The sequence below is a fragment of the Gymnoscopelus braueri genome (genome assembly GCF_963280865.1).
Source record: "Gymnoscopelus braueri genome assembly, chromosome: 19".
Lineage (NCBI taxonomy): Eukaryota > Metazoa > Chordata > Actinopteri > Myctophiformes > Myctophidae > Gymnoscopelus > Gymnoscopelus braueri.
The window spans coordinates 39,475,582-39,500,263 of record NC_137621.1 but is presented as its reverse complement, the minus strand read 5'-3'; the positions used below and the strand labels follow the sequence as shown (position 1 = coordinate 39,500,263).

The 24,682-nt window shown below is 41.8% G+C and overlaps 2 protein-coding genes across 2 annotated transcripts in view; one reads left to right on the top strand and one right to left on the bottom strand.

Annotated features, from left to right (window-relative positions):
- trappc12 (trafficking protein particle complex subunit 12) overlaps positions 1–12,703 on the top strand; it is a 47,756-nt gene extending 35,053 nt beyond the window's left edge. The window contains exons 7-12 of the mRNA XM_080415105.1: positions 2,424–2,496; positions 6,508–6,581; positions 9,289–9,387; positions 10,356–10,450; positions 11,153–11,240; positions 12,324–12,703. Of these exons, the coding sequence (XP_080271231.1) occupies positions 2,424–2,496; positions 6,508–6,581; positions 9,289–9,387; positions 10,356–10,450; positions 11,153–11,240; positions 12,324–12,566 (672 nt within the window). The 3' untranslated portion in view covers positions 12,567–12,703. The remainder of the gene's footprint in view (positions 1–2,423; positions 2,497–6,507; positions 6,582–9,288; positions 9,388–10,355; positions 10,451–11,152; positions 11,241–12,323) is intronic.
- A 1,921-nt stretch (positions 12,704–14,624) lies between these two features.
- On the bottom strand, positions 14,625–19,111 carry LOC308075310 (acireductone dioxygenase-like). Its single transcript, XM_080415106.1, has 4 exons — positions 18,764–19,111; positions 17,839–17,958; positions 16,690–16,869; positions 14,625–15,312 (listed from the first exon to the last, which is right to left on the bottom strand). Exons 1-4 carry the CDS (start codon positions 19,022–19,024, stop codon positions 15,202–15,204), a joined length of 672 nt encoding a protein of 223 aa, XP_080271232.1. The 5' UTR covers positions 19,025–19,111; the 3' UTR covers positions 14,625–15,201.
- Between the last annotated feature and the right edge of the window lie 5,571 nt (positions 19,112–24,682).

The following is a 24,682-nucleotide window of genomic DNA, read 5'->3' as shown; positions in this document are numbered from 1 at the left end:
GTTCGGTTACAGGGTCCATTTGGTTAATACTAGGGGTGTAACGATACGTTTTAACAACGATTCGATACGTATCACGATACTTAGTTGTCGATACAATACATGAACGATACAGGTTCATTTAGAGCGATACGATACGTTTCGATTCAATGATTTGGTCGATACGATACATGAACGATACAGGACAGGTTCATTTAGAACGATACGATTCGATTCAATGATTTAATATAGTATATAGTAACTATTTATTTACCCAAAAATGTTGTGTGAAAAATAAATACCTGGATACTGGATATAAACCCCTCTTTCTCTTTTTTCTTCTTAAAATTGCTACAAGTACAGTATGGATAAAATTGATTATTTGCATTGCAAAGCGATTCGATGCGATTATTTGCATTGCAAAACGATATGCGCATGCTTAAAGTGAATGCCACATCGAGTGGCAAAGCGAGTGGCAAAGCAACATGCAAAGTGAGTTTAACATTGTTTAATGTTGTTTAATGCAATCAGATATGACTTTTCTGTATGCATGGGCTGTCAAGGCCAGAAAGTATTTTTTTGACACTCAGTAGGCATTCCTGCATAACTTCCTGGTTTGATGATGATGTCACAAGTCAAACGATACGATATTTTGCTGTTTGCATATCGATATAGTAGATTGCTGAAAATTTAAATCGATCTTTCCATGCAGTTACTATATCGTTGCACCTCTAGTTGATACACATCCGGTTGGGTTTTGTGTTCTCCATACTTGACTTACTTCCCTGACAAATAACAAGCACATTTCTAGTAAGTATGAGATTCAAAGAAGTGCTTTTACATTATTGCCTTTTGCTAACTCAAATTTGACAGATTTGTCCATTTCAATCAAGTAATTGATTAATCGTTAGTCAGCTGAGCGACAATGTAATCTCAAGTAAAGAAGAGCTTACCTATTTGGACTGTATTATTGATAACAAACTGACAGGTGAAAATAATGGCATCAAAAGTGAGGGAGCCCCCAATCGATGCCATTTTGACTATGCTTGCACCTCTTGGTTCTTCAACATCTCAATGTCAGTAAAAACTAAGCTTCAGACCTCCCCAAAACAACCCCATGACCCACCTACAGTAATTCCAACACACAATATCACTGGGATTGGTATTTAAACCGTTAAAACCGGGAAAGCATCGGTCACTTTAGATTTTAGCTTGCTAGGATTTAGAACAGTGGTTCTGAAAAATTGCAGATCTTTTTTGTTGTTTGGACACAAATCTTCTCTTCTGGGGGTCCCTGTCACAAAAAAAATATCAGATGGGGGGGGGTTCCGCGGCCAAATACATATCATTTTGGGGGTCCAAGTTACTGATTTAAAAGGCATTTATAGAATCGGCCTCATGTCTTAATGGGTTAAGCCCTCATACCTGTCGAACTGCTTATCCAAAGTGAGTGACACCCACAGCCGCAACACCAGAGGGGGGGGGGGCACCCACAATCTGGTACCCCCCAAAATGTAGCGCAAACATGGCAGAATTCTCATTCGACTAATTCTGCCACCGTAAGGTGGAATGCCCTGACATCATCCATCAACCCGTTCAATCCGGGAACGCATCTCTGTCCTTTTAGATTTCTTTGTCTATTAAAAAATAGCAGGTTTGTTTTTGGCCGCCAATGTATTTTGTTCCAGGGACCCCCAGAAGTAAATATTTGAGTAAAAAATGTTGCTTAAAAAAAACATGTGTATTCAACGATTTGCACAAAAATAACAGATCTACAAGCTCATAGCGCGGCGCTATGAGCTTGTAGATCTGCTATCTTTTATTTCAAAACTTGAAATAAGCATCTTGAAACAGCATCTATCAGGAAACTAACAAGTGGAGTTAGTTATGAATTCCCATTCAAATGAGGGGTCATACACTGTCGCTGTTTTTATTTTTTTCCTTCCCATCATTTCTTATAATGACATGTATTAATGTGTTAATATTGGACTTGTTTTGTGTTATCCTTTTATCCTAAATGTTTTACTGTATATTTAGTTGTTTACATTTTGTGACTAATAAAAGTATTCAATCAATCAATAGCTAAGAATGTATTTAGTGGGTAACAGTGCTATTTAGGTACGCGGTCAGGACATTAATTTAGGAAAAAATACAAAAAGTTATAATATGTAGATAAGAGGTTTCTGCCCGACGGCAACGATATACACAACCGTATAGTGTGGTGTTAATTTATTTGCATACACCTACACGCACACACATACACAAACCATAGGAAATCACTGGCACAGCACAGCACACACACATACTCGACACCCACCTGCACACAGTCACATGTGAAAGGACTCGGAGGAGTGTTCTATTTATTTTATTGTTGTTGTCGCGCACACACAAATACAAAAAAAAAAAACACTTCCTAAAAAAAAACTCTCAATTCTTCTCCTGGACAGATTCTGAACAATCTGGAGCAGGGCATGGCTGAGGATGGCAGCATGATCACCTTAACACAGGAGAACAGACAAGGTAGTGTACACACACACACACACACAGACACACACACACACACACACACACACACACACACACACACATTACTATACGAGAGGGCATCAAAATGAAAGTGCGTCATCGAAAGTAGATGGAAAAAGCTGAAAAGTAGACGCCCCTAAGCAAAACCTCTAAATGTCTAACCCTAACCTGAATCTTTTCCTAATTCTATGTCTAAAATCATTTTTTAAGCATAAAACAAAAAAAATTCTTGTGAGGAATTCTACTATACTTGTGGGGACGTTTGGCCCTCACAAGTATAGTAATACACACACACACACACACACACACACACACACACACTGCACGCACACAGACATATGGTCACAGAGCTGGCCCATGTCCCAGACTGCATCACACTGTGGGAGGAGAGTGAGCGAGGTCACAGGCTCCAGTGGATAGCGTCTATGTACACACACACACACACACACACACACACACACACACACACACACACACACACACACACAAAAGCACTGAAGCGGACACACACCTGGTGCTGGACTGATGCACAAACACAGACACACACACACACACTCACACACACACACACACACACACACACACACACACACACACACACACACACACACCAATGCAGTGTTCTAATAGTGCTCAGCACCTCAACTGCCTCGGCGAATTCCAAAGCGGTCACAACCGGTCCTCTCAATGTAAAGCAGATGAATGAAGATCAATAGTGTTGAAATCCACCCTGATCTTACACACCAGTGTCACAGGGGGAAACAGCCATGGGGACCTCTCCACGCCAAGTCCACCAGCTTCACTTGAGCCCCGGTTAACAACCCATTAAAACCGGGAAAGTGTCCGTGTAATTTTTTATTTTAGCTATAAATAGATATAGCAACATAGGTTTTTCAGAAAACCCTCAGATGTACAAGCTTGTACATCTGCTATTTTGGAACTTTTTTTTGTAATAATCTTGATTTTTTTTTTACACAAATCAAGAAATCATCTCTTTCTGTTATTTTCAGATGGGGGGTCCGTGGCCAAATACATTTTGGGTGTCCTTGGCACGAAAGCGTTTGAGAACCACTGATTTAGAAGGCATTTGTAGAATCAGCCTCAGGTCTAAATGGGTTATACTGTAATTCATCGTATGATGGTGTTGTGCGCCCGAAAATAGAGGATCTAAGTACTCTGCCACGATTCGGCCTCTTAGCTCTTCTTGTCTTTTGCTTTGTTTCTTCTCTTCTCTTCTCTTCTCTTCTCTTCTCTTCTCTTCTCTTCTCTTCTCTTCTCTTCTCTTCTCTTCTCTTCTCCCACATCACCCTCTCTTTCCATCCAAAGTTCAGAGCACACCTTCTCAAACACAGTGATATCTTAGTGCAATGTTCCGTGATAAGGAAAAAAGGTCCTCTCTTTTTTGGGGAGGCCATGTTTTTGGCTCTGCAGCGTTGAGAGAGAGAGAGAGAGAGCATTTGAGCTGCTGATTTGGAGGTGGTGGTGGTGGTGGTGGTGAGCAAGAAATCAATGGCTTGAAGTCGCGCTTAAATGTACCAAAAAGGCACTCAGACCGTAATCGGGGTAAACTGCATGTATTTGCGCGCGTGTATGTGTGCGCGCATCCGTGCGTGCACGTGACAAAGAGAAGGGTCTTTCGCGTGTGCGTTTGTAAGCGAGGGGGTGCCAGGTCACTCCTCTTCTAAAGGCAATCAAATAGCTATGCCCCCCTCTTTCTTTTTTCTCTCGTTCAACTCTCTCTTATCGTCTCTGTTGGGTGGAAACCACTCATGTCCAAAACTGTTACTTTTTCCGTAATCAAATTCGAAGACGGCAAAAGTAGCAGATCGGCAAGCACGAAACGCGTCGCGAAACGTGCTTGCGGAGCTGCTACTTTTGATGCTTTTGTGAGACGCTGCAGTATGATCAAGTAGGACGGTTATTTACGGAAAAATGCAAAAAGTTTAAATACGGAGATAAGAGGTTTCTGCCCGACAGCGACGTTATTCTCTCTTTTCTTTCTCTCTCTCTTCATCTACTCTCTCTCTCTGCTCTCTACTCTGCCCACGCAGACAGTCAAGTCAATAACACTGAGCCTCGCCTTCACACATCAGACCCCTACTGAGTGATTAGCTCTTCTCTCACACACACACACACACACACACACACACACACACACACTGGATCTCACACGCGCGCCCATGCATACTCACGTGTGTCGTGCTGAATACTAAATAGGCCCCCTCGCGAGCTCTTTTCCACAGTGCGCACACGCGCGCGGCGCGCACACACACACACACACAGGCTGTCTGTCTGGGATGCTCTGAACACTGCCGCAGTGCCTCCTCACCTTCTCTCCCTAAAATAAGCCTTGTGTGGAGAGAGAGAGAGAGGTGTGTGAGGCATGAGGCCGGGGAGGGAGTGAGGGATGGTTGGATAAGGGAGTGATGGGGGGGGGGTATGGCTAGAATAAAAAGATGGAATCAAAGTTTGAAGTGACCAGCGATCAGGGCTGGGATTCCTTTAGGATTTTAACGATTCCGGTTCCTTCACGGTTCCCTTTAACTGATTCACTGCCAATCACGTAGATCTACGCGAACCTATTTAAAGCCGCCACGTGCCAATTGCGTAGATCTACGTGAACTAAAAAAATATATATAATAATAAAAAATGTATATATTTATTTTTCAAATTTGACCCAAAGACCAAGGAGATATGATTTTTCGAAGATCTAGACTCCTATCCACTTCCTTGTTAACTTAAAACTTAAAAATTCTGTATCTCGGCTCCTGAGTACTTTTTTTTTTTCAATGAAAAAGTCTGGCACTGGCTAAAAAAATATGAAAATACCTCTGGCAGTTAATGGGTTAAAGGACAACTTTGGTAAATATGTCTAAATAGGCTAAATATGTCTTTTTTTTACACAATAAAAAAGATCCCGTGGTCTTTGATGGCCAGATGTGAGTTATTGGGGGCTAAAAGAGCTACTGTAAAAAATATTGTGAAAATTGCTAAAACATAAACCTTGGTTGTAAAAAAACAAAGTTGTCCTTTAACATGATTCCTAAGTTTTTAAACGTGTGTAATTTTGGCTTTCATTAAAAATGTTGATAAACACAAATTCAATCATAGATACAGTATTGCAAACATATTGTTGCAGTGGTGGTTCTCAAAGTGAGCTCCAGGGACCCCCTCTGGGTTACTTGAGGGGCTTCCAAATGGACCCTTACAGGTCTGTAACTCTGAGAGCGTACAAATGGAACCATGTGTACACTCTCAGAGTGTTATGGTGGTCCTTGAAATGAAAAAAGTTTGAGAACCAACCGGTATTGTAAATGTATAGCAGCGGTTTCAAACGTTGATGGAACCGGATTCTGGTTCCTCAATGTTGGATCTGGTTCCAGATTCAAGCCCTACCAGCAATGTCCCCGGATGGTTAAAGTGTGCAGAAGTCTTCTATGTGACTGTGTGTTTTAACCACTTTCTTTTCTTTCTTCTTTTTTTCTACTCTTTTTTTTTTACCCCTTTTTCTCCCCAATTTAGTCATTATGCCAATTGATTCCTCCACACACACATTTGTGTGTCGTCGTCTCTGCTGTTGTAGCATTTCACTCACTGGCTCACCTGCCAGGGAGGAGCCCCCAGCGTGAGGAAACGTACGCCCAATACTCCTGCCCCAGCCCGTTGGAGTACATGCAGTGACAAATATCACCCTCCACGCCCGGCTTCCCTCCCCCAAACACGGGTCAACTGTGTTCACATGACAAAGCCGGATCCACCGCGGTGGATTCAAACCCACAACCTCCGCGGCGCCACCCAATCGCCTTTTTAGCCATTTTCAACCTGGTTTGACAGGTTGAAAATTAGAAAATAGCAGATCTACGAGCTCATTGTGAGCTTGTAGATCAGGCTACTTATCGGCTATTCGTACAATGATGTATAATACTTGTATGTGAGCTTGTTGGGTGGAAGCCGACAGGTAAAACACCCTCTGGTCTTGACATGTCTTCTCCTTGGATGTTTCAGCATCTCTCCAGCTGTGGAGGTCTCGTCTCAGCCGGGTCATGTACTCCATGGCCAACTGTCTGCTGCTGATGAAGGTACTGTGTGTGTCTGTCTGTCTGTCTGTCTGTCTGTCTGTCTGTCTGTCTGTCTGTCTGTCTGTCTGTCTGTTGAATTTTAATCCTGAAAAGTAACAGTTTTGGACATAGGTTTCCAATTAGGAAAATATTCAGGTTAGGAGTAGACATTCAGAAGTTAGGTGTATGGATACTGAGTAATGCCTGATTTACATTTAGTTGCGTGCTGGTGTCGTGCACGGGAGTAGATCTGCTATTTTTCTGCTTTAGGTTTCTGGTTAAAATACCAATAATGTATTTATTTTTTCATAAATTTCATTAATGAAATCACGGTCTTAAAATGTTTGTTCTCACAAGTGTGTATAAATGGACTGCGCTTTTTCTTTCCAACCCACTCAAACGCACTTTACAATGTACCGATGTCAGGGAGCAGTTTAGAGGTTCAGTGTCTTCTCTTGCTCAAGGACACTTCGGCCAGGAGAGGAGCCAGGGATGGAACCGGGTACCTTCCGGCGGCTCCCCAGGCGGCCGCTTTACCTCCAGAACCCACTGCCGGCCCCCTCGTGTGTGTGTGTGTGTGTGTGTGTGTGTGTGTGTGTGTGTGTGTGTCTGTCTGTGTGTGTGTCTGTCTGTGCGCGCGTGTGCGCACTGTATCTAAACGTCAGCCTCTGTCTTGTGGGGCCAGCTGAGTCTCTGTAGGAGCGTTTTTAGTTTGTTTCTCTTGGTATGTCTTTGTGTGTGTGTGTGTGTGTGTGTGTGTGAACGCACTACTCCGGATGTGGTTGTTGGTGTGTGTGTGTGTGTGTGTGTGTGTGTGTGTGTGTGTGTGTGTGTGTGTGTGTGTGTCTTGTGTGAGACATTCCCTGATGCTAGGCTAGCGGAGGATTCCCAGTGAAATCTCCCCAGACTGACCACTAATTGGATTCTTGGTCAGTGAGAGAGCAGAGACAGACAGAGAGAGAGAGAGAGAGGGAAATGAATGGGGTGTGGATTGGGGCCCACACACTGTAGGCAGTACCACAGTGCCATCTACTGGTGACAGTCTGGACTTTCACACCCCATACACACAAACAATCACACACACACATACACACTTACCATGCTTGTGAGGACATTGACATTTTAGGATTTTAATGAACGCCTTCTTTTTACTTTTTTATTTTTATTTTTAACTGTAAACCTAAAGCAGGAAAGAAATGCCGATCGACAAGCTCACAACGAGTACAAGTATAACAAGTATAAATCAGGCATAACTCTTGACTTTAAACCCTAAACCTAACCTCTTAAATGTCTAATTCCAACCTGAATCTCTTTTCCTAATAGTAAATCTAACTCTAAACGTCTTTTTTTAATCATAAAACAACCATTTCTCTTGTGAGGAAAAATTGTCTTATTTCTCCAATCTCTGCTATCATCTCTGTCAGGTGGAAACCTCAACCTGAAAACTGTTACTTTTCAGGATTTAAATGCAAAAACGGCAAAAGTAGCAGATCTACAAGCTCGAAACGCGAAATTTCGAGCTTGTAGATCTGCTACTTTTGATGTTTTTTGGGTGACTGTAGTATGATCAAGTATGGCTGTAATTTAGCGAAAAAAAACACAAGAAGTTAAAATATGGAGATAAGCGGTTTCTGCCCGACAGCAACGCTATACTTGAGGGAACATGTCACAATGTGACCCTCACAAGTATAGTAATACACCCACACACACACACACACACACACACACACACACACAGAGAGAGAGAGTTGACTCTCTCGCCGTGCACACAACAAGCACACGCTCGCATGCACTAACTCCCCTGACCTCTGTCCGTGCTCGGCTCAGCAGTGCAGTCACCATGTGAGCAATGTGTAGCGGTGCAGAGTGGAGGGGGGGACACATCGACCCAATCATACTCCATAGCTTTGATTAATGTACTCTCCCTCTCTCTCTCTCTCCCCACCCTCTTTCTCCCCACTTATGTACCTCTCTCGTCCTCTATCTCTCTATAACCCCCCCCCCCCCCTCGTTTATTGCTCTTACACGTTCTTTCCTCCCGCCACCCCCCCCCACCCTACAATCGCTCTCGCGCCATTTATCTTTGTACGCCGTATTGTGCGCTTAACCTATCTCACACCTCTTACTGTATGTATGTCTCTCTCTCTCTTTCTCCCTCTCTCTGTCTCTCTCTGGGACGACGTCATTCATTTAAGCCCGGTTTTTAGACTTTGTCGTACGATGGTGCCGCACGGGCAAAACTTTGGCAATCTACAAGGTCACAACACGTCGCATAACGGCGCATTGTGAGCTTGCAGATTGGCTATTTTGGCAAAAAAATAAAAATGAAAATGTTCCACCTACAGTATACTTACTTGTACATCATAATGGCTCGACAAGGCTCACCTATAATGACATGAAAGTGACTGAAGTTGTGTGCGTGTGCACAGTGAGAGAGTCAACTCTGTGTGTGTGTGTGTGTGTGTGCGTGCGTGCGTGTGTGTGTGTGTGTGTTTGTGATGTACAAGCTCACATCGCAACTTTTTGAAAAATATCAAAAATATAGGATCATTTTGATAATTTTTTATCATAAATCTTCTCTTCTGGGGGTCCCCCTGACAAAATCCTTTTAGGATAGGGGTCCTCGGTCAAATACATATCAGTTTGGTTGGGGTCCTTGAAAAAGTTCCTCCTATCTTAACAGCTCTCTCTCTATTTCTCTCTCTTTCTCTCTCTCTCTCTCTCTCAGGACTATGTGCTGGCAGTAGAAACGTATCACTCCATCATCCAGTACGAGCCCCAGCAGCGAGTGCAGCTGCTCAGCGGCATCGGACGAATCTTCCTCCAGGTAAAGACCACAGTAACGTCTTCATGGAACCAACTGTAAACCATGCACAATACGTAAGACTTATTATAACACAGGTTGTGCCCTCGCCAAGGCCAAACCCCCCCCCCCACACACACACACACACACACACGCGCGCGTACAGACAGAATTCTCCATGTCCCTTTAATAAAGCCTTCCACAGGACCATACCCAAATGTCTTTCTTTTTTCTTGTCAACCAGTAGGTGTCCTCCTACCCGACACCAGGGTCTAAAGCAGGGGTTTTCAACAGGGGGTCCGGGTCACCTAGGGGGTCCTCAGAGTTACTACAGGGGGGTCGCCAATTCTTTGTGTGATGGGAACTTTTTTTCTTCCTTTTTTAACATTAACATTTAAACCCTAGAATCCATATTCTGAGGGTAACATTAGCCGAAAATAGCAGATCTACAAGTTTGTTCCAGGGGGTCCCCAGCAAAAGCATCACAATCCTTTTAATCACTTTATCCATATTTTATACGTTGGCTTACTTGGATATTCAAAAATAGCAGATGTACAAGCTGTTTTTTTTTACCTTTCTGAGAAATATTTTTTTAAATGTGTACATGTCTTCTGGGGGTCCCTGGCACAACATCTTATCAGATGGGGGTCCTCAGCCAAATACATATCAATGTGGGGGTCCTTGACATGAAAGGGTTTGAGAACCACTGTTGTAGCCCATTAGCTAATGAGGTAGGTTAATACACACACACACACACACACACACACACACACACACACACACACACACACACACACACACACACACACACACACACACACACACACACTCAGTACAGTACCTCTCTCAGTTGGTAACATTCACACCCTGATGACACCAATGTCAATGTTGCTGCGTGTGTGTGTGTGTGCGTGCGCTGTGTGTGCGCTGTGCGCGTGCGATGTGTGTGTGTGTGTGTGTGTGTGTGTGTGTCTGTCTCTCTCCATGGCCAGATCGGAGACATCAAAACAGCAGAGAGGTACTTTCAAGATGTGGAGAAGGCCTGCCAAGCACAGCCCAGTCACACCACATTCGTGCTGATGAACAGGTAACGTGTGTGTGTGTGTGTGTGTGTGTGTGTGTGTGTGTGTGTGTGTGTGTGTGTGTGTGTGTGTGTGTGTGTGTGTGTGTGTGTGTGTGTGTGTGTGTGTGTGTGTGTGTGTGTGTGTGTGTGTGTGTGTGTGTGACCCTGAGCATTTCGTGCCCACCGCCTTCAGAAGACAATCGTGACAGGATTATTTTGGGCTCCACGCGGTAGCCAGCCATTCCATCAGGGGCTTTAACTGGTTGGCTGTGTGCCCTCACTCCGTATGAGTTGGCACGAGAGGTCACACCTCTCCGTCTCTGGCACCGCAGGGTGCCGAGCGCCAAGCTAGCCGAGGTGACAGAGACTGAGCCACTCACAGCGGGTGTGTTGATGTTCAATGCATACCGGCAAGCTCCATGATTTGATCACTGTGGCATTTTATTTATATTGTCGCTGTCGGGCAGAAACCTCTTATCTCCATAATCTAAGTTTTTGTGTTTTTTGGTAAATTAACGCCCTACTTGATCATATTACAGCTTCACACACAAGTATCAAAAGTAGAAGATCCACAAGCTCGAAACGCGCCATGAACCGGTTTCGAGCTTGTCGATCTGTTACTTTTGCAGATTTTTGAATTTGAATCCTGGAAAGTAGCCGTTTTGGACATGAGGTTTCCACCCGACAGAGACGATATATATGTGTGTGTTTTGTGTTATGTTCCAGGGCTTTTGTCTATCTCAGTCAGAATAACTACGCTGAAGCTCATTCGTCCTTCGCAGAGGTCCTGAAAATCGACCCGAAAAACCCAGTGGTGAGTGTGTGCACACGACCACATCACTTCCTGTTTGGTTTGTGGGTTTTTTTTCATAAACTAAGCAAAACATAACTTTGAACAAAAAGCTAAGTGTCTGAGCAATTACCTTTGTCTTCTGTCATATACAGTAGGCCTATATATCATTGGTTCTCAAAGTGTCTTGGGGGGGGGGGGGTCCCCAGCAAAAGTAGTTAACATAGCATCACAATAATTTTAACCACTTTATCCATATTTTATATTTTGGCTATTTTTTTAAAAATCTTGACAAAGTTGAATACTTTTGATTATTCTTTACACAAAACTTCTCTTTTAGGGGTCCCTGGCACAAAACATTTTCAGATGAATAGCCAATGCAAAAATGTACAAAGATGCTTTCCCGGTTTGGAATATCCGCACACATCCCTAGCCCAGAGTTGAAAACACTTCAACTCTGGGCGACCAGATAAAAACGGCAGACGTGAAACTTGCAGCGTAGAATAGACGCTGCTGGCCTTTCCAGCATAACATTCATTAACCCATTAAGACCTGTGGCCGTTTCTACAAATGCCTTCTAAATCAGTGGTTCTCAAACCTTTTCACGACAAGGACCCCCAAATGGACACATTTGAAAATATATGCCAGGGAGCATAAGAAAATATTTGTACGGCTATAGCAGTGATTTCTGAACCATTTTAATTTCAAGGACGCCCACTTTGATATGCATGAGGCCACGGACCTCTCTAGGACCCCCCAATCCACACTGTAAAATCATCAATGTCATCTATGTTAATTTAACTCTGAGTGTGTACAAATGGAACCAAATGGACCCGTTGCGCTCTCACTAGTGGGAACTGACGGAAGGAAACAAAATGACCTACGGGAAAGGTTATGGAGTCACTCTGATGTTTTAGGCTTCATCCTCCTGGGAACGTGAATGTGCTCACTGCTCAGCAAGTTGCAAGATACCTGCTCATTAGATATGGAGATACCTTGTGTGCCAGTGTAAAAGACGGTGGGCTCACCAAATCCTCTCTGTCTGTCTCACTCTCTCCTCCCATCATCCTCGCTGTCTGTCTGCCTGTCTGTCTCTCTGGTCTCCAGGCCAACAACAACGCAGCCGTGTGCCTGCTCTACCTGGGCCGGTTGAAGGAGTCCCTGGGCCAGCTGGAGGGCCTGGTGCAACAGGACCCGACGCTCTACCTCCACGAGAGCGTGCTCTTCAACCTGACCACCATGTACGAGCTGGAGTCGTCTCGCAGCACCCAGAAGAAGCAGGCGCTCCTGGAGGCCGTGGCCTGTCGAGAGGGAGACAGCTTCAACGCACAGTGCCTCAAACTGGTCTAGGAGGCCAGAAGGAGAGCGACTGGCTGAGTGAAGCCCCCATTTGTACGGCACTGAAAATAGCCCATCTACAAGCACGATGCTTCGCACTGCGACAGGGTTGTGAGCTTGTAGATCGGCTATTTTCTTAGGCAGTTTGGGGGGGGGGGGGGGGGGGGGCACCACGTCCTGCTACTCGCTGACAACACTACTGCGCTTTCACCGGCCGCGATGCAGGGAATCTAGCCCAAACAAAGAAGAAGGAAAAAAAGAGATATCTGGCGAGTCTGCGGTGCCAGAAAGGGAACCGTTTTAGTTATAGGCTTGGTTTACCAAAACGTATTCAATTTTGCCCTTAAGTAAATGTATGAATGAAGGCAACTTTAGGTCTAATATGATTTAGGAACCAAGGCAAGCCCAGGCCCATTATTTCTCTTCAGGTCGGCCTTGCAGTGGACAGAGCGCGGACAATGACACAAGAACAGTCACGCCCCAATCTGCTCAGAATGTTAACGCACGATGGTGGCTTATGTGATTCCCGGGATAGTTGCGTAAGGAAGACTCCAGATGGTAAAAGGAGTGCACGGAGAAGAAAAAAAATCCTGTGTGTTTAGGACGTTGTTGTTGTTTTTTATTATGCGGTTAAAGCTACTTTCATTGCTGTTTCAATGATCTGAGAAATAATAATTACACCACTACAAATCACAAAAATCTATTATTATCTACGAGTGGTACACTGCAAACGTTTCGTGGCTGTCGGGCACAAACCCTGTATCTCCATATTTCAAATTTTTATGTTTTTTTTGGGGGTAAATTAATGTCCTACTTAATCATACAAGAGTGTCGCACAAAGGTAGTGAAAATAGCCGATCTGACAAGCTCACAGCGGCGTTGTGATTGGCTATTTTCACTACTTTGAATCGTTTTTAAAATAATAAAAAAGGAACGGTTTTGGACTTCCACCCGACAGCGACGGTTTGCATTTGGAGTGGCTTGGGTGTTAACACTGCGACTCTGCATGACTGCTATACCGTGGCCGACAGCGTGGGCATTATGTGCATTAGCCAATGCGTTGTTGTTGAAATGTTGTGGAACATAACATTCCCTCTTAAGACTACAAGAAGCCCTGTTGTATCACTCCTTTCTTTCTCTGAGCTGTTTATCGTTCCAGCATTACTGTATTGATATGAATGATAAGGGTGGAACACTTGTTTTCAGCTCAAGTTACATATTTAGGTCTGCGATTACCTCATGAAGAGAAAGGGAGAGAAGAAATCGGTTTGAGTTTTTTCCCGCAGGCCAAGCCTGAGAGTGCACTGTGTCCTAGTATCCACTAAACACAATGGAATGTAAGTAATCCAAACCTGTACATATCATAGTAGGGAAGTTGTTGTAAAAAGAAACCTATATATATATATATTTGTCTGGCAATTTGTTTTATTGATTTATCCTTCTTATCTTAAGTATCACTGTTTACATGTTTGCATTGATCAGAATTCATTTAATCTCATTGTGTGTTCTGGATATGAAAAAAACAATTGTTTTATCCTCCATAAGAATCTACTTTTATGTCAAGAAATTCTGATGATAATAAAAAGACAGACTGAAAGTCGTAGCAACATTTTATTTCCAAGTGAAGTCAGTCTACAAGAGAGATGTATCGACACTTTTCATTATGTTCTATGCATAGTAACAACTCTCAAATGACCAAGTATAACAGCTGTGTAATTACATTTCCATGTTTAGAGTCAAGTCATTTTAAAGTCCTAAATAGAAATAAAACCAAGGCACAATAGTTATCTACAAGAAGGCTATGTAATGCCTTATTACCTTAAAAAAAAGCCCTTTGATTTTGTTCACTGCATTGTATGTATATCCATTATATACCAACACTATGAACCGCTTTACCTAAAATCACATGTAGTGTCAACCTAAATATAAGTCACATTCCAATATATTACATGTAGAGCTGCAACTATCAATTATCTTGGCAACTATTCTATTGATTACTTACCAAATAATCAACACATTTTGGGAGATAATATCACATTGTCACAAATATTCACATGTATTTTCAACTATATCAACTAAATGAGTGATAAACCACTTAAGCCCTAATTTATGCTTTGTAGTACAACAGTGTTGTGCAAAAACAGCCGAAATAGTCAGTCTACAACCTCACATGTTGATTAAATCCATTAGTTCTAACAGTTCCACTCCTAATTACTTGTCTCATCAAATACCCGAGTCCAATGCTGTTCACACTGCTCACACCTGGGGCCTCCATGTATTAAAGCTTGTGCAGCATTAACTCTCTGTAAATATAACAGGCAATACATTCTCACTCAAGTTACCTTTTCATGAATACTGATCTTTCTTTGCATAGACTCAGACGTCATTTTTATGCACACAAACCCTTCGTACAGTACAGTATGGTCCCTGGTCTTACCCAATACTCCAATCCAATTCGGACTTTTATACTTTACTATGTGCCCTATGTTTTTCTTCTGTGAGTGTAATGCACCAAGTAAACTCTTCTGTGAACATACTGGTACCTGGCCAAACAATAACTATGAAGTACTACGTTTTATGTCATTCTCCGCAGTTCTTTTCCAGGCACGTTCATGAAGACATGTGCTTCTCTTCGTCACTTCTTCAGTCACTGTAATGAAGCAACGTACTTCTGACGGATCTCAAAGTCGTCGGCCGGTCGGTTGTAAGCCTTCCACACGGGCTCCCACACAAACAGTCTCATGGCTTTAGTGTAGTTCTGTGGAAAGATCGCAAAAGTCGAATCATCGTGAATCTACGGTAGCTATTATTTAAGCCTGATTTATACTTAGTTGTGCCATGGTGTACCGCACCGAAAATAGCCGATCTACAAGCTCACAAGCTTGTAGAAAAAGAACCGATCCCTCCCGGTGGAGGTGTCACCCAACCAATTTAGAGAACGGGATAAACGAATATCTAGGGCAAGGGAAGACGCCCAGAATTAGATATAAAACACTACAATTAAGAAGGGAAGCAGGAGGTCTGGGCCTCCCTTGTGTGAATGAATACTTGTGTGCTGGTGTACCCCTTCATATTCAGCAAGATGGAAAGATAGAGATAGCGTGGTCACAGGGGGTCCCACTGGCTGCCATAATTGGAGATGATGGGCTAATAAATAATATGAAGGATAAAAACAATCCCTGGATTAACACAGCATTTGATCTCTCGCCAAAAATGTGGCCTGAGAGATGGAGCTAAAATGATGGTGTGCATACGACACAGATTTTATCCCAAACAGAATTGATAACAGATTTAAAAGTTGGATTGACAAAAGGTATCTCAAACTACTCCACATTTGTACACAAGGGGGCACTCAGGAGCTTTGAATCTACTCAGAGGAAATATGGTTTGGAACAAAGGGATTTCTAATAGTTATCTTCAGTTTTGACATTATTTCAATCAAAACCTGGGTGGTGCTTTGAATTCAGGGGAAACAGATTTTATCACGGTATTTTTGTCATCGGATTATTTCTAGTATAATGGTCTCCAACAGAATTCTGATCCTTCTTGTAGCTTGTAGCCACGCTTCAAATAGATTTTCAAGGCCACATAAATACAGAGTGCATGTGATTTTAGGACGAGGACTTAAACCTGGCCTAATTAACTAATTTAAACAGTGGTTCTCAATGAGGACCTCAATATGTCCTTGAGGGGTGAAAATGACGGGTGGTCCAGCTAAATGACTGTCAGTTAGGAACCAAATGGACCCTTGTGTGAGTCTGTAACTCCCAAGAGTGTATGAATGGAACAAACAGACCCATAAGGTCCATTTGTACGCTCTCAGAGTTAAAATAACCCTGAGGATTTTACAGCATAGATTAGGGTCCCAGAGATGAAACGTTTTATTAAATGGGGGGTCCGTGGCCTAATGCATATCGTCTCTGTCGGGTGGAAACCTCATATGTCCAAAACTGTTTGTAGATCTGCTACTTTTGATGCTTTTGTGACTGTAGTAGGGCGTTAATTTACGGAAAAACACAAAACATAATATATATAGAGATAGGCGGTTTCTGCCCGACAGCGACGATACCTAACTGGATGCGTTGAATTAAACAGGCTGAGGAATCACTGAGCTAATCCACAGCCACACACTCACAGTGTTGGTGAGGGTGAAGCGGTGGTAGATGCCTGCAGGCAGGTTGATGAGGTCTCCTTTCGTCATGGAGATCCTGATCCACCGCTCGTCCTTGTCCCTGACGTCAAAGTAGGCGTGGCCGTCCAGGACGTAGCGGATCTCATCGTCCAGGTGGAGGTGCTCCTCAAAGAACATCTTCAACTAGGGAGACAAAGAAATAAATAATATGAGAATAAATAGACAGTTTATCAATGAAAATAACGGGACACCGAATCATTGTGTCTGTGTCTCTCAAAAAAGAAAAAACGCATGGGTACCCGAGGCTAGTGTCTCAGTGACAAGACGATGGAGTGACTTGTTTTGAAAGATGATTTTTTTCAACTTGACTCTGTCAGCTTGGTCATTGTTTCTCCTGGTCGTGTTGATACTGCATGATGCCATAGCCTGCATCTGTGATGCTCTATGATCAGGTCATACTTGTACTGTACTGCAGTGGTTCTCAACCTGTGGGTCGGACTCTGGACCCCCAGGGGGAACGTTGGGGGGTCCCCAGATGACATTAAAGTGACAATTTAAGGACTTTTAAGACCTTTTTAATACCTCAAGAAAACAAAAGAAAAAGACCATTACTGTTTCAAAAGTAATCAACAAACTATACTATAAACTGGTCAAACAATATAAGAAAGAGGCAAACATTTTGAAAATAGCCGATCTACAAGCTTGTAGATCGGCTATTTTCACAATATTTATCAGTGGAACCGAGTCAAACAAAATAATGAGGCATAACGTAATGCCTCAACTCCTACACATTCCAAGTAGGTCCCCAGTTCAAATATGATAATATGATTATTTTGGGGGGTCCCCAGTTCAAATATGATTATTTTGGGGGGATCACAGCTTGAAAAGGTTGAGAACCACTGCTGTACTGTATACTTAGCCACAAACAACGCTTAGATCCTATTTTTTATATCTGGAATCTAGTTGCCAACTCTAGATTCCAGGTATTAAAGTTTAGGCTACTGTAGTGTATACTCATTTGTGAAGCTGGGGCCAGTAACTCAAAAATACTGCAGTTTCACTTGTTTCCAGGCAGGTGGAGTGAGTCTCCTGGAATGAGGCAGAAGCTTAACTACTTGTTTAAAGATAACCTTTACCTCTCTATATAGTTACCTTTTCCTCATAGTTCGGTAAGGTGTCTTTATGAACGCTGATGATATCCATATAGGAGTAGCCTTTGTCTTTGCGGAGTTTCTCCAACTCTGGGTCTGTATCATAGATATCTGCATTCAGCTGGGGGGAAAAAACACCACAGCAGCTTTGATCAAAAGGAAATAGCTACCAAAAAAAAACTGTAAATTAAACGGTATCTGCAGTCACTCACTAAAAAGCTTCATTGGTCATCTTGAGGTTCTACTTTAACATCATGTACTCACTGGCTGCAGAGATTACTGTCAACTTTCTGAAGCTAATAAGCAGTGGTGTAAAGTAACTAAGTACATGTACTCAATTACTGTACTTAAGAACAATGTTGAGGTATGTTTTACTTCTACTCCACTACATCTCAGAACCAAATATTGTACTTTTTATTTTACTATTTGAAAATTTTAGTTACTACTTGTTACTTTGCAGATTTTGATTATTATTACAAAACATACATTAACCACTTCAACACTTTATATACTTCTTAAAAGCTCACAAAGCGTTGCAATGCGATGCATTGTGAGCTTGTAGATCTACTATTTTCAAAAGATTTCAAATTGTGAAATGGGATCTGCCTAACGAGTACTTTTACTTTTAGTACGTAGTAAGTATATTTTGATTTCCAACACTTTTACTTTTTACTCAAGTACATTTTGGGTACCGGACTAAGTAACAGAGTATTTCTACCTTTTAGTATTAATACTTTTTTACTTAAGTAAAAAATAATGTGAGTACTTCTTCCAACACTGCTAATAAGCTAACGATGGTGTTTCGACCAGATGGGCGTGGTTTTGAGGCATAGTTTTAGTGGGGTGAAGTCATAGGTTCAGGCATATAACCACGCCCACCTGGGCGAAACACCAATGAAAAAGGGAGTCCCAGGGCAGCATAGTACCTTCCAGTGTGAAACGCCGAGCTGTGTTAGTTGCTCCAGAGACACCGGCTGGTTGGGACTGAGTTGATGTTTAGCTCTCTGATCTGCATCAGAACTGTCCATGTACCAGGCGTCTATGGTCATGATGCTCTTTACACTTGTGGCCGGGTGGGTGTATTGTGGGTGTGGCTCTGGCATCAGCGTGTATTTCAGCCTGACCGGGTGGCGGCTGGAACAAACACTTCCTAGTACTAGGGAGCGGGCGACGGCAGCAGCAAACATTTCCCCACGCAGTTCCCCTGTTACACGACGAGAGAGAGCGTGTAGATACTCAGTGACAAACCACACACACACCACGCTGGGCAAGACCTGCGCTGTTGGGTGTCTACCGGAAGTTGTTGATTTTTGGCGGAAGTAGTGGGGAGAACCGAAGTTGCGTAACGCTGTGCAAGTCTATTTACCTCCCCTAAAGAAACAAACCAAAATAATCAGAAAAATTGATTTTGAGGACAATTTCAACAAAACTATCACAGAAGTTTGTAAAGTGCACAAGATTCCCTCTTTTAAACCACTACAACGGCTTTGTCTCAAGAATTTACTGCTTGACCGGGACGTTCTAGCTTGTTTACCGACAGGTTTTGGTAAAAGTTTGGTTTTCCAAACATGGGCTACGGCATGCAGGATTCTGTCGAATGTTCACGGGTTTTCTAAATGGCCTGAAGAGCCAATTGTTTTAGTGGTTTGTCCGCTACTGTCTATTATCGAGGATCAGATACGGTCTCTCGATAGTATAGGGATATCAGCAGCATCTTTTCGCAGATAAGTGAGGCTGGGACCGAGGCTACACACACACAGACACAGACAGAGCCCAAGACAAAAATGGCAAGATCTCCGTTTAATTAAGAACGTGCACGTGACGCTAACACTTCCGGCAACAACATGGCCATGTGACTTGGGATGCGGTGGTCATGAGCTTCATGTGATGAGCACACTTATATATTATTTGTATTAAAGACTTTCAACTTGGCGTCCATATTTTAAGCATGTCATTATTGAAGAATATTTTCATTTTAGTTGTTAAACATAAAAATAATACACGAATGAAGCAGATCAAAGAACATATTTGCAACATATTTTTGCTATTGAAATAGGTTAATGAAGTAGGTTAATGTAGTTAAGAATTGAATGTTGAATTTTCTTCTCTTTTTTATTGCATTGATTTCATTGTATTAAGTAAACATTTAAATACAGCTGTATGTATTTTAACTTACGTCTTATGTCTGTCTTAAGTTGTGTTTAAGGATGTAAATTAATTATTACATTATTAATAATTTGAGAGTGATAACAAGTTTATTTGGCAACATTCCCTTTGAGTGACCCAGAAAGGCAATTAATTGAGTAATTATTTGAAATGTTCTTAGTCGTTAAGCTTTTGTTTTTCTTGTCATAATTCCACTAAAGCTGTATTTACCTAAACAAGGAATACAGTTCATGATCTCACTGGGAGGATAAATAGAAGCTATTAAAATGTGTTTTTAGGCAGTTGTATTTGTATGTGGGACTACGGATGGATATTAGCTTATAATATAGCTAAATCTGGCATATTTACATGATATTACTGATTGAAATGTTCATGTTCATGATTGAAATGTTCATTAATGAGTAACATGTGTTTTTTCCTGTATAACGTCTAATAAAATCTAATAAAATCAAATCAATGTACTGTTACTATCCACCACTGAACATTTAAGCCCTATAAGGACTCCTGATTTGATCATGGGGAGGCTTTAAAGATGACTGTGATGAGTGGCTCCATCATTTTAGAATGCCTATTGAATTATTAAACACTGTTTTTAACCCCAGCGTCCCTATTTTGGGAATGTTTTTATTGGCAAAAGAAAAAAAAAGAAAATTCAAGAGGAAAAGGTGAAAATAGCATATCTTTATGAGCTTGCAGATCACATATTTTAGCTATTTTTGAATGGTTAAGACATACCGGTAAGCTGTGTTGCAGTTGTTACAAATAGTGGTCAGCAATTTCTATAGAAATGCTTGAGTGAATTCAAATAATAAAACACAACAAATCTTATTTTAGGTGTATTTATTTTTCAGCCAAGCAGTGCAGTGTCCACTCCATAAACATACAGAAAAAGTACAAAAATACTTCCTGTTATTAGGCCTGTCACAATTATTACATAATCGTCTATTCACAATTATTTGAGATAATCGCAATTATCTCATTATTTTTGCATTATCGTCATAATCGTTTCCATGTTGAAAGATTTTCACACATTTCCAAATATAAAAAAAAAAACAGAAATAGCAGATCTACAAGCTTACAGCGCGTCACAAAGCTTGTAGATCAGCTATTTCTATTTCTGCTATGTCATTATTAAATGTGTCAATAATTTCTTTGTTTATTTAAGTTATTTGCCATATCTGCCCTGTGGAATTTTTTATTACGAAGCCTAAAAGGCAAACAGAAATTAAAAATGTATTCATATGTTCCAATGTTCAATGCCAGACACACAATTACATCGTTAATCGCTATTATCTGAGTGACAATTAATCGTCAACTTAAATTTGTAATCGTGACAGGCCTACCTGTTATGAATATGGAGTGCAAAAACATGTATAAAACTGTAAAGATAGAACATAGCATTTGCATTACCTTGTCTCTGATATTATAACCGTCATAACCTGGAGAAAGTGGTCAGACAAACATCTAGGACAGTGGTGCTCAAATTGGGGTCCAGGGACCCTCAGGGTTCCTTGAGGGGGTTGTAAAATGGACCTTTAAAAGTCTGTATCTCTGAGAGTTATGGGTGGGGTCCTTGAAATGGCTCATGACTTGTGGGTACTTGGATTTCAGTTACACAACTCTAATCAACCTCTTCTGAGCTACTTGTCATACCTTTTACGGAGTTGATGTTAGGGAGGAAATTCATTTATTTTACCTTCTATATATACCATGTACAGTATATATACGGTATGGTTCTCACTGACTAGTCAAAAGATTAGTTAGGGCTGAAAATCGTGAAGGAACGAATGAATGGCGTGTGGAAAATGACACTGAATGTGTACATTTGTCACAGAGTGAGCCTAACTAGTAGCTTTCTGTCCGTTCTGTGGTTGTTGACGCTGGGCAGTGGACGTCGTCATGCGGGCCGTGCCAGTGGTGGAAACCTGGACACTTTTATCTTTTTTTAGGAGTCTGGGAAATCCTGTCTTTTCTAGCCTGATTATCAGACTGAAACGCAGTGCAGCGGCCATAGCTGAGTGGTTAGTGAGCCCGCCTAGGGAGCCAGAGGCCCTGGTTGCCCCAAGTACGATTCCAGGCCACGCCAGCATATGCGTTGATGAAATGAAATTTGTCCCTGAGCAAGACTCTTAACCCCTAATTGCTCACAGGCCCTCATTGGAAACAAGCCCGCAAGGACTTTCATGAACGTCCTGTTAAAAGGAATTATCCTTATCCTTATCCTACTTAGTGGAGTGAGCGGGGTCTATGGTCTGGAGCCAGGCTATGTCTTTTCTGCTTTTTGTTGGCTTTAATAAAGACATTTGCTGTCCTGCTCCTCTGTGTAGAACTGTGACACATTCATCATAATTATTATGGGATCATTGTCCACAAAGGAACAGATTCCATGAGAAAGTACATTGCCAGATATAAAGATAAAAAAATTGATGTTACAAATTACCTAATTCAGAAAAAGCAAGATAGCAGTACAGAAAAACACAGCTGGGCAACACAGTATAACTTCAGTTAGATCATGTGGATGCTAGACTCATTTTATCTTTTACAATGGTTAATATACATTGTAAATTATAAATGTGGGTTTCGAGGGCAGTTTTGAAGGATGGAAGGGTGGGGGCCTCTTTGATGTGCTTAGGGAGTGCACTCTAAAAACAGCAACTGAAAATGTTTTATCACCTAAGTTTTGGTCCTTGGTCCCGGGGATTTCCAGTTGGTTGCCTGGCATCACCGTCCCTAGCTGAGTGAGTGTGTGGGGACATGCTGGCGGAGTAAGTTGGATAGGAGTGTGTGTGTGGGGGGGGGGGGTTGTTGTAGGTGCAGAGGAGAATTCTTTGCTTGACCGGAAGTAGATTTCTTTGCTTGACCGGAAGCCAGTGAAGGTCTGGAAGGCCTGGTGTGATGTGATCTCTGAGTTCTGCATACTGGAGTTGCAGTCGAGCCGGTTTTGGTGATCTGATTCTTCTCCTCCTTAGTTCATGATCTGGAAACAGATGAACAAGAGAATGACCATATATGTAGTAATCCAAAAGATCATCATTTATTCCATAACAATTTAAACTGAACACATTGAAAAATGTTGAGACATGAAAGATGTTTGAGATTTAAGAGGTTACACTGAGTGGCACTGAATATTTGAGTCCACAAACCATCATGTAGGTTTAAGTACATTATGACAGTGGTTCAACAAAGTGGGGTCCGGGACCCCCAGGGGTCCTTGAGGGGGTTCCAGGGGGTCCCCAGCAAAATGAGTGAATATAGCATCAAAATCAGTTTAACAACTTTAACCCCCATCGTCTACTAAAAAATAATAATTGGGACAATTGTTTTCAGATGGGGGGGTCTGCGGCCAATACATAATACATGAAAACGTTTGAGAACCAGTGCTTTATGTGATCACTTTTCTATAAATCAGTTATAGGTCTCATACTGACCAAGTTGAACCACTCAATGAGGTCAGAGACACGTGTGAAGATAGTGGGCATCTTGGGCATATTGCACTGTCTGGACCCAAAGCTGACACCATGGACGACGTAGATGCCATTCACCTCACAGTTCAGAGGGCTACCCTTGTCTCCCTACATGTAGATAGGCAGAAAGGGAAGATTTGTATTTATTCACAAGGGTCCAATGACTGATAAAGTAATGGCACGTGATTACAAAGCAAGTTTCTGTTATTTTAACTTGCAACACATCGTGAAGTCTGTCTGTGGGTTTTTATATTTAACCAATGAAAATTATTAACAAGAGCTTGTGACTAAATAATAACACTAGATGCATTGGAATACAGGTTCTTTTTTTTCATTTCCTGAAAAGCAAAGTTTTTTCACCCAACAGCGACGTTATCTCAGTACACTCACCATTATTTCCACCATTAGACAGCCAGCATCCTCACCATTCCCTCCAGCGCACATCATGTTGGTCTTCACGTAGTCTGGCCTCCAACTGGAACAGGTCTCATGGTCGACCACAGGAAGGAATTCTCGCTGCAGTCGCTTTCCACCACCTGTGAAGGAAAAATAGATAGATAGAATATTTCATTGGCAACGATTCAACATACAGTTGTACCACCAAATAAAAGCGGGAAATGGATTGAATACAAAAACATACAATACACAACAGACTATACAAACCACCATACAAAAACACAATAATAAATACTAATGTAGACGGTTAAGAACGGTACATATAGGACAAAGGCGAAAGAGTGAATCATTTGAAGCCAGGGCAGTCCAGCCACGGTCCAATTAGTATTTAAATGAAGCGATGATTTAAGATCAGCCTTAAACTAAATAATAATGACACGACAAATATACTGGGTGGGCAAAAGTCAATCAAACTAATTGATTTAATTTATTATTAGAAAAATAGATAAATAAATAAAACATAAAATAACTATTATTTTTTTATTATTATTCTAACAAAACAGGGGAAATAGCAGCTCTAAAGCTCACAACTCATCACGATGCAACACATGAGCTTCATGTATGTAATTTTTTTAAATTGTTATGATTATTTAAAAAATAACACATTCGCAATCATTAAGAAAATAGGATGGGCAAATGTACAAGAATCTCCCTGGTTTGAAATGGAGGTTTTAATCACGCAATGGTAATTCTAGCATGTCTATTTCTCATGTGATGATCACTGCAGGCTGCATTTCCCCACCCCTATTACACATTCAT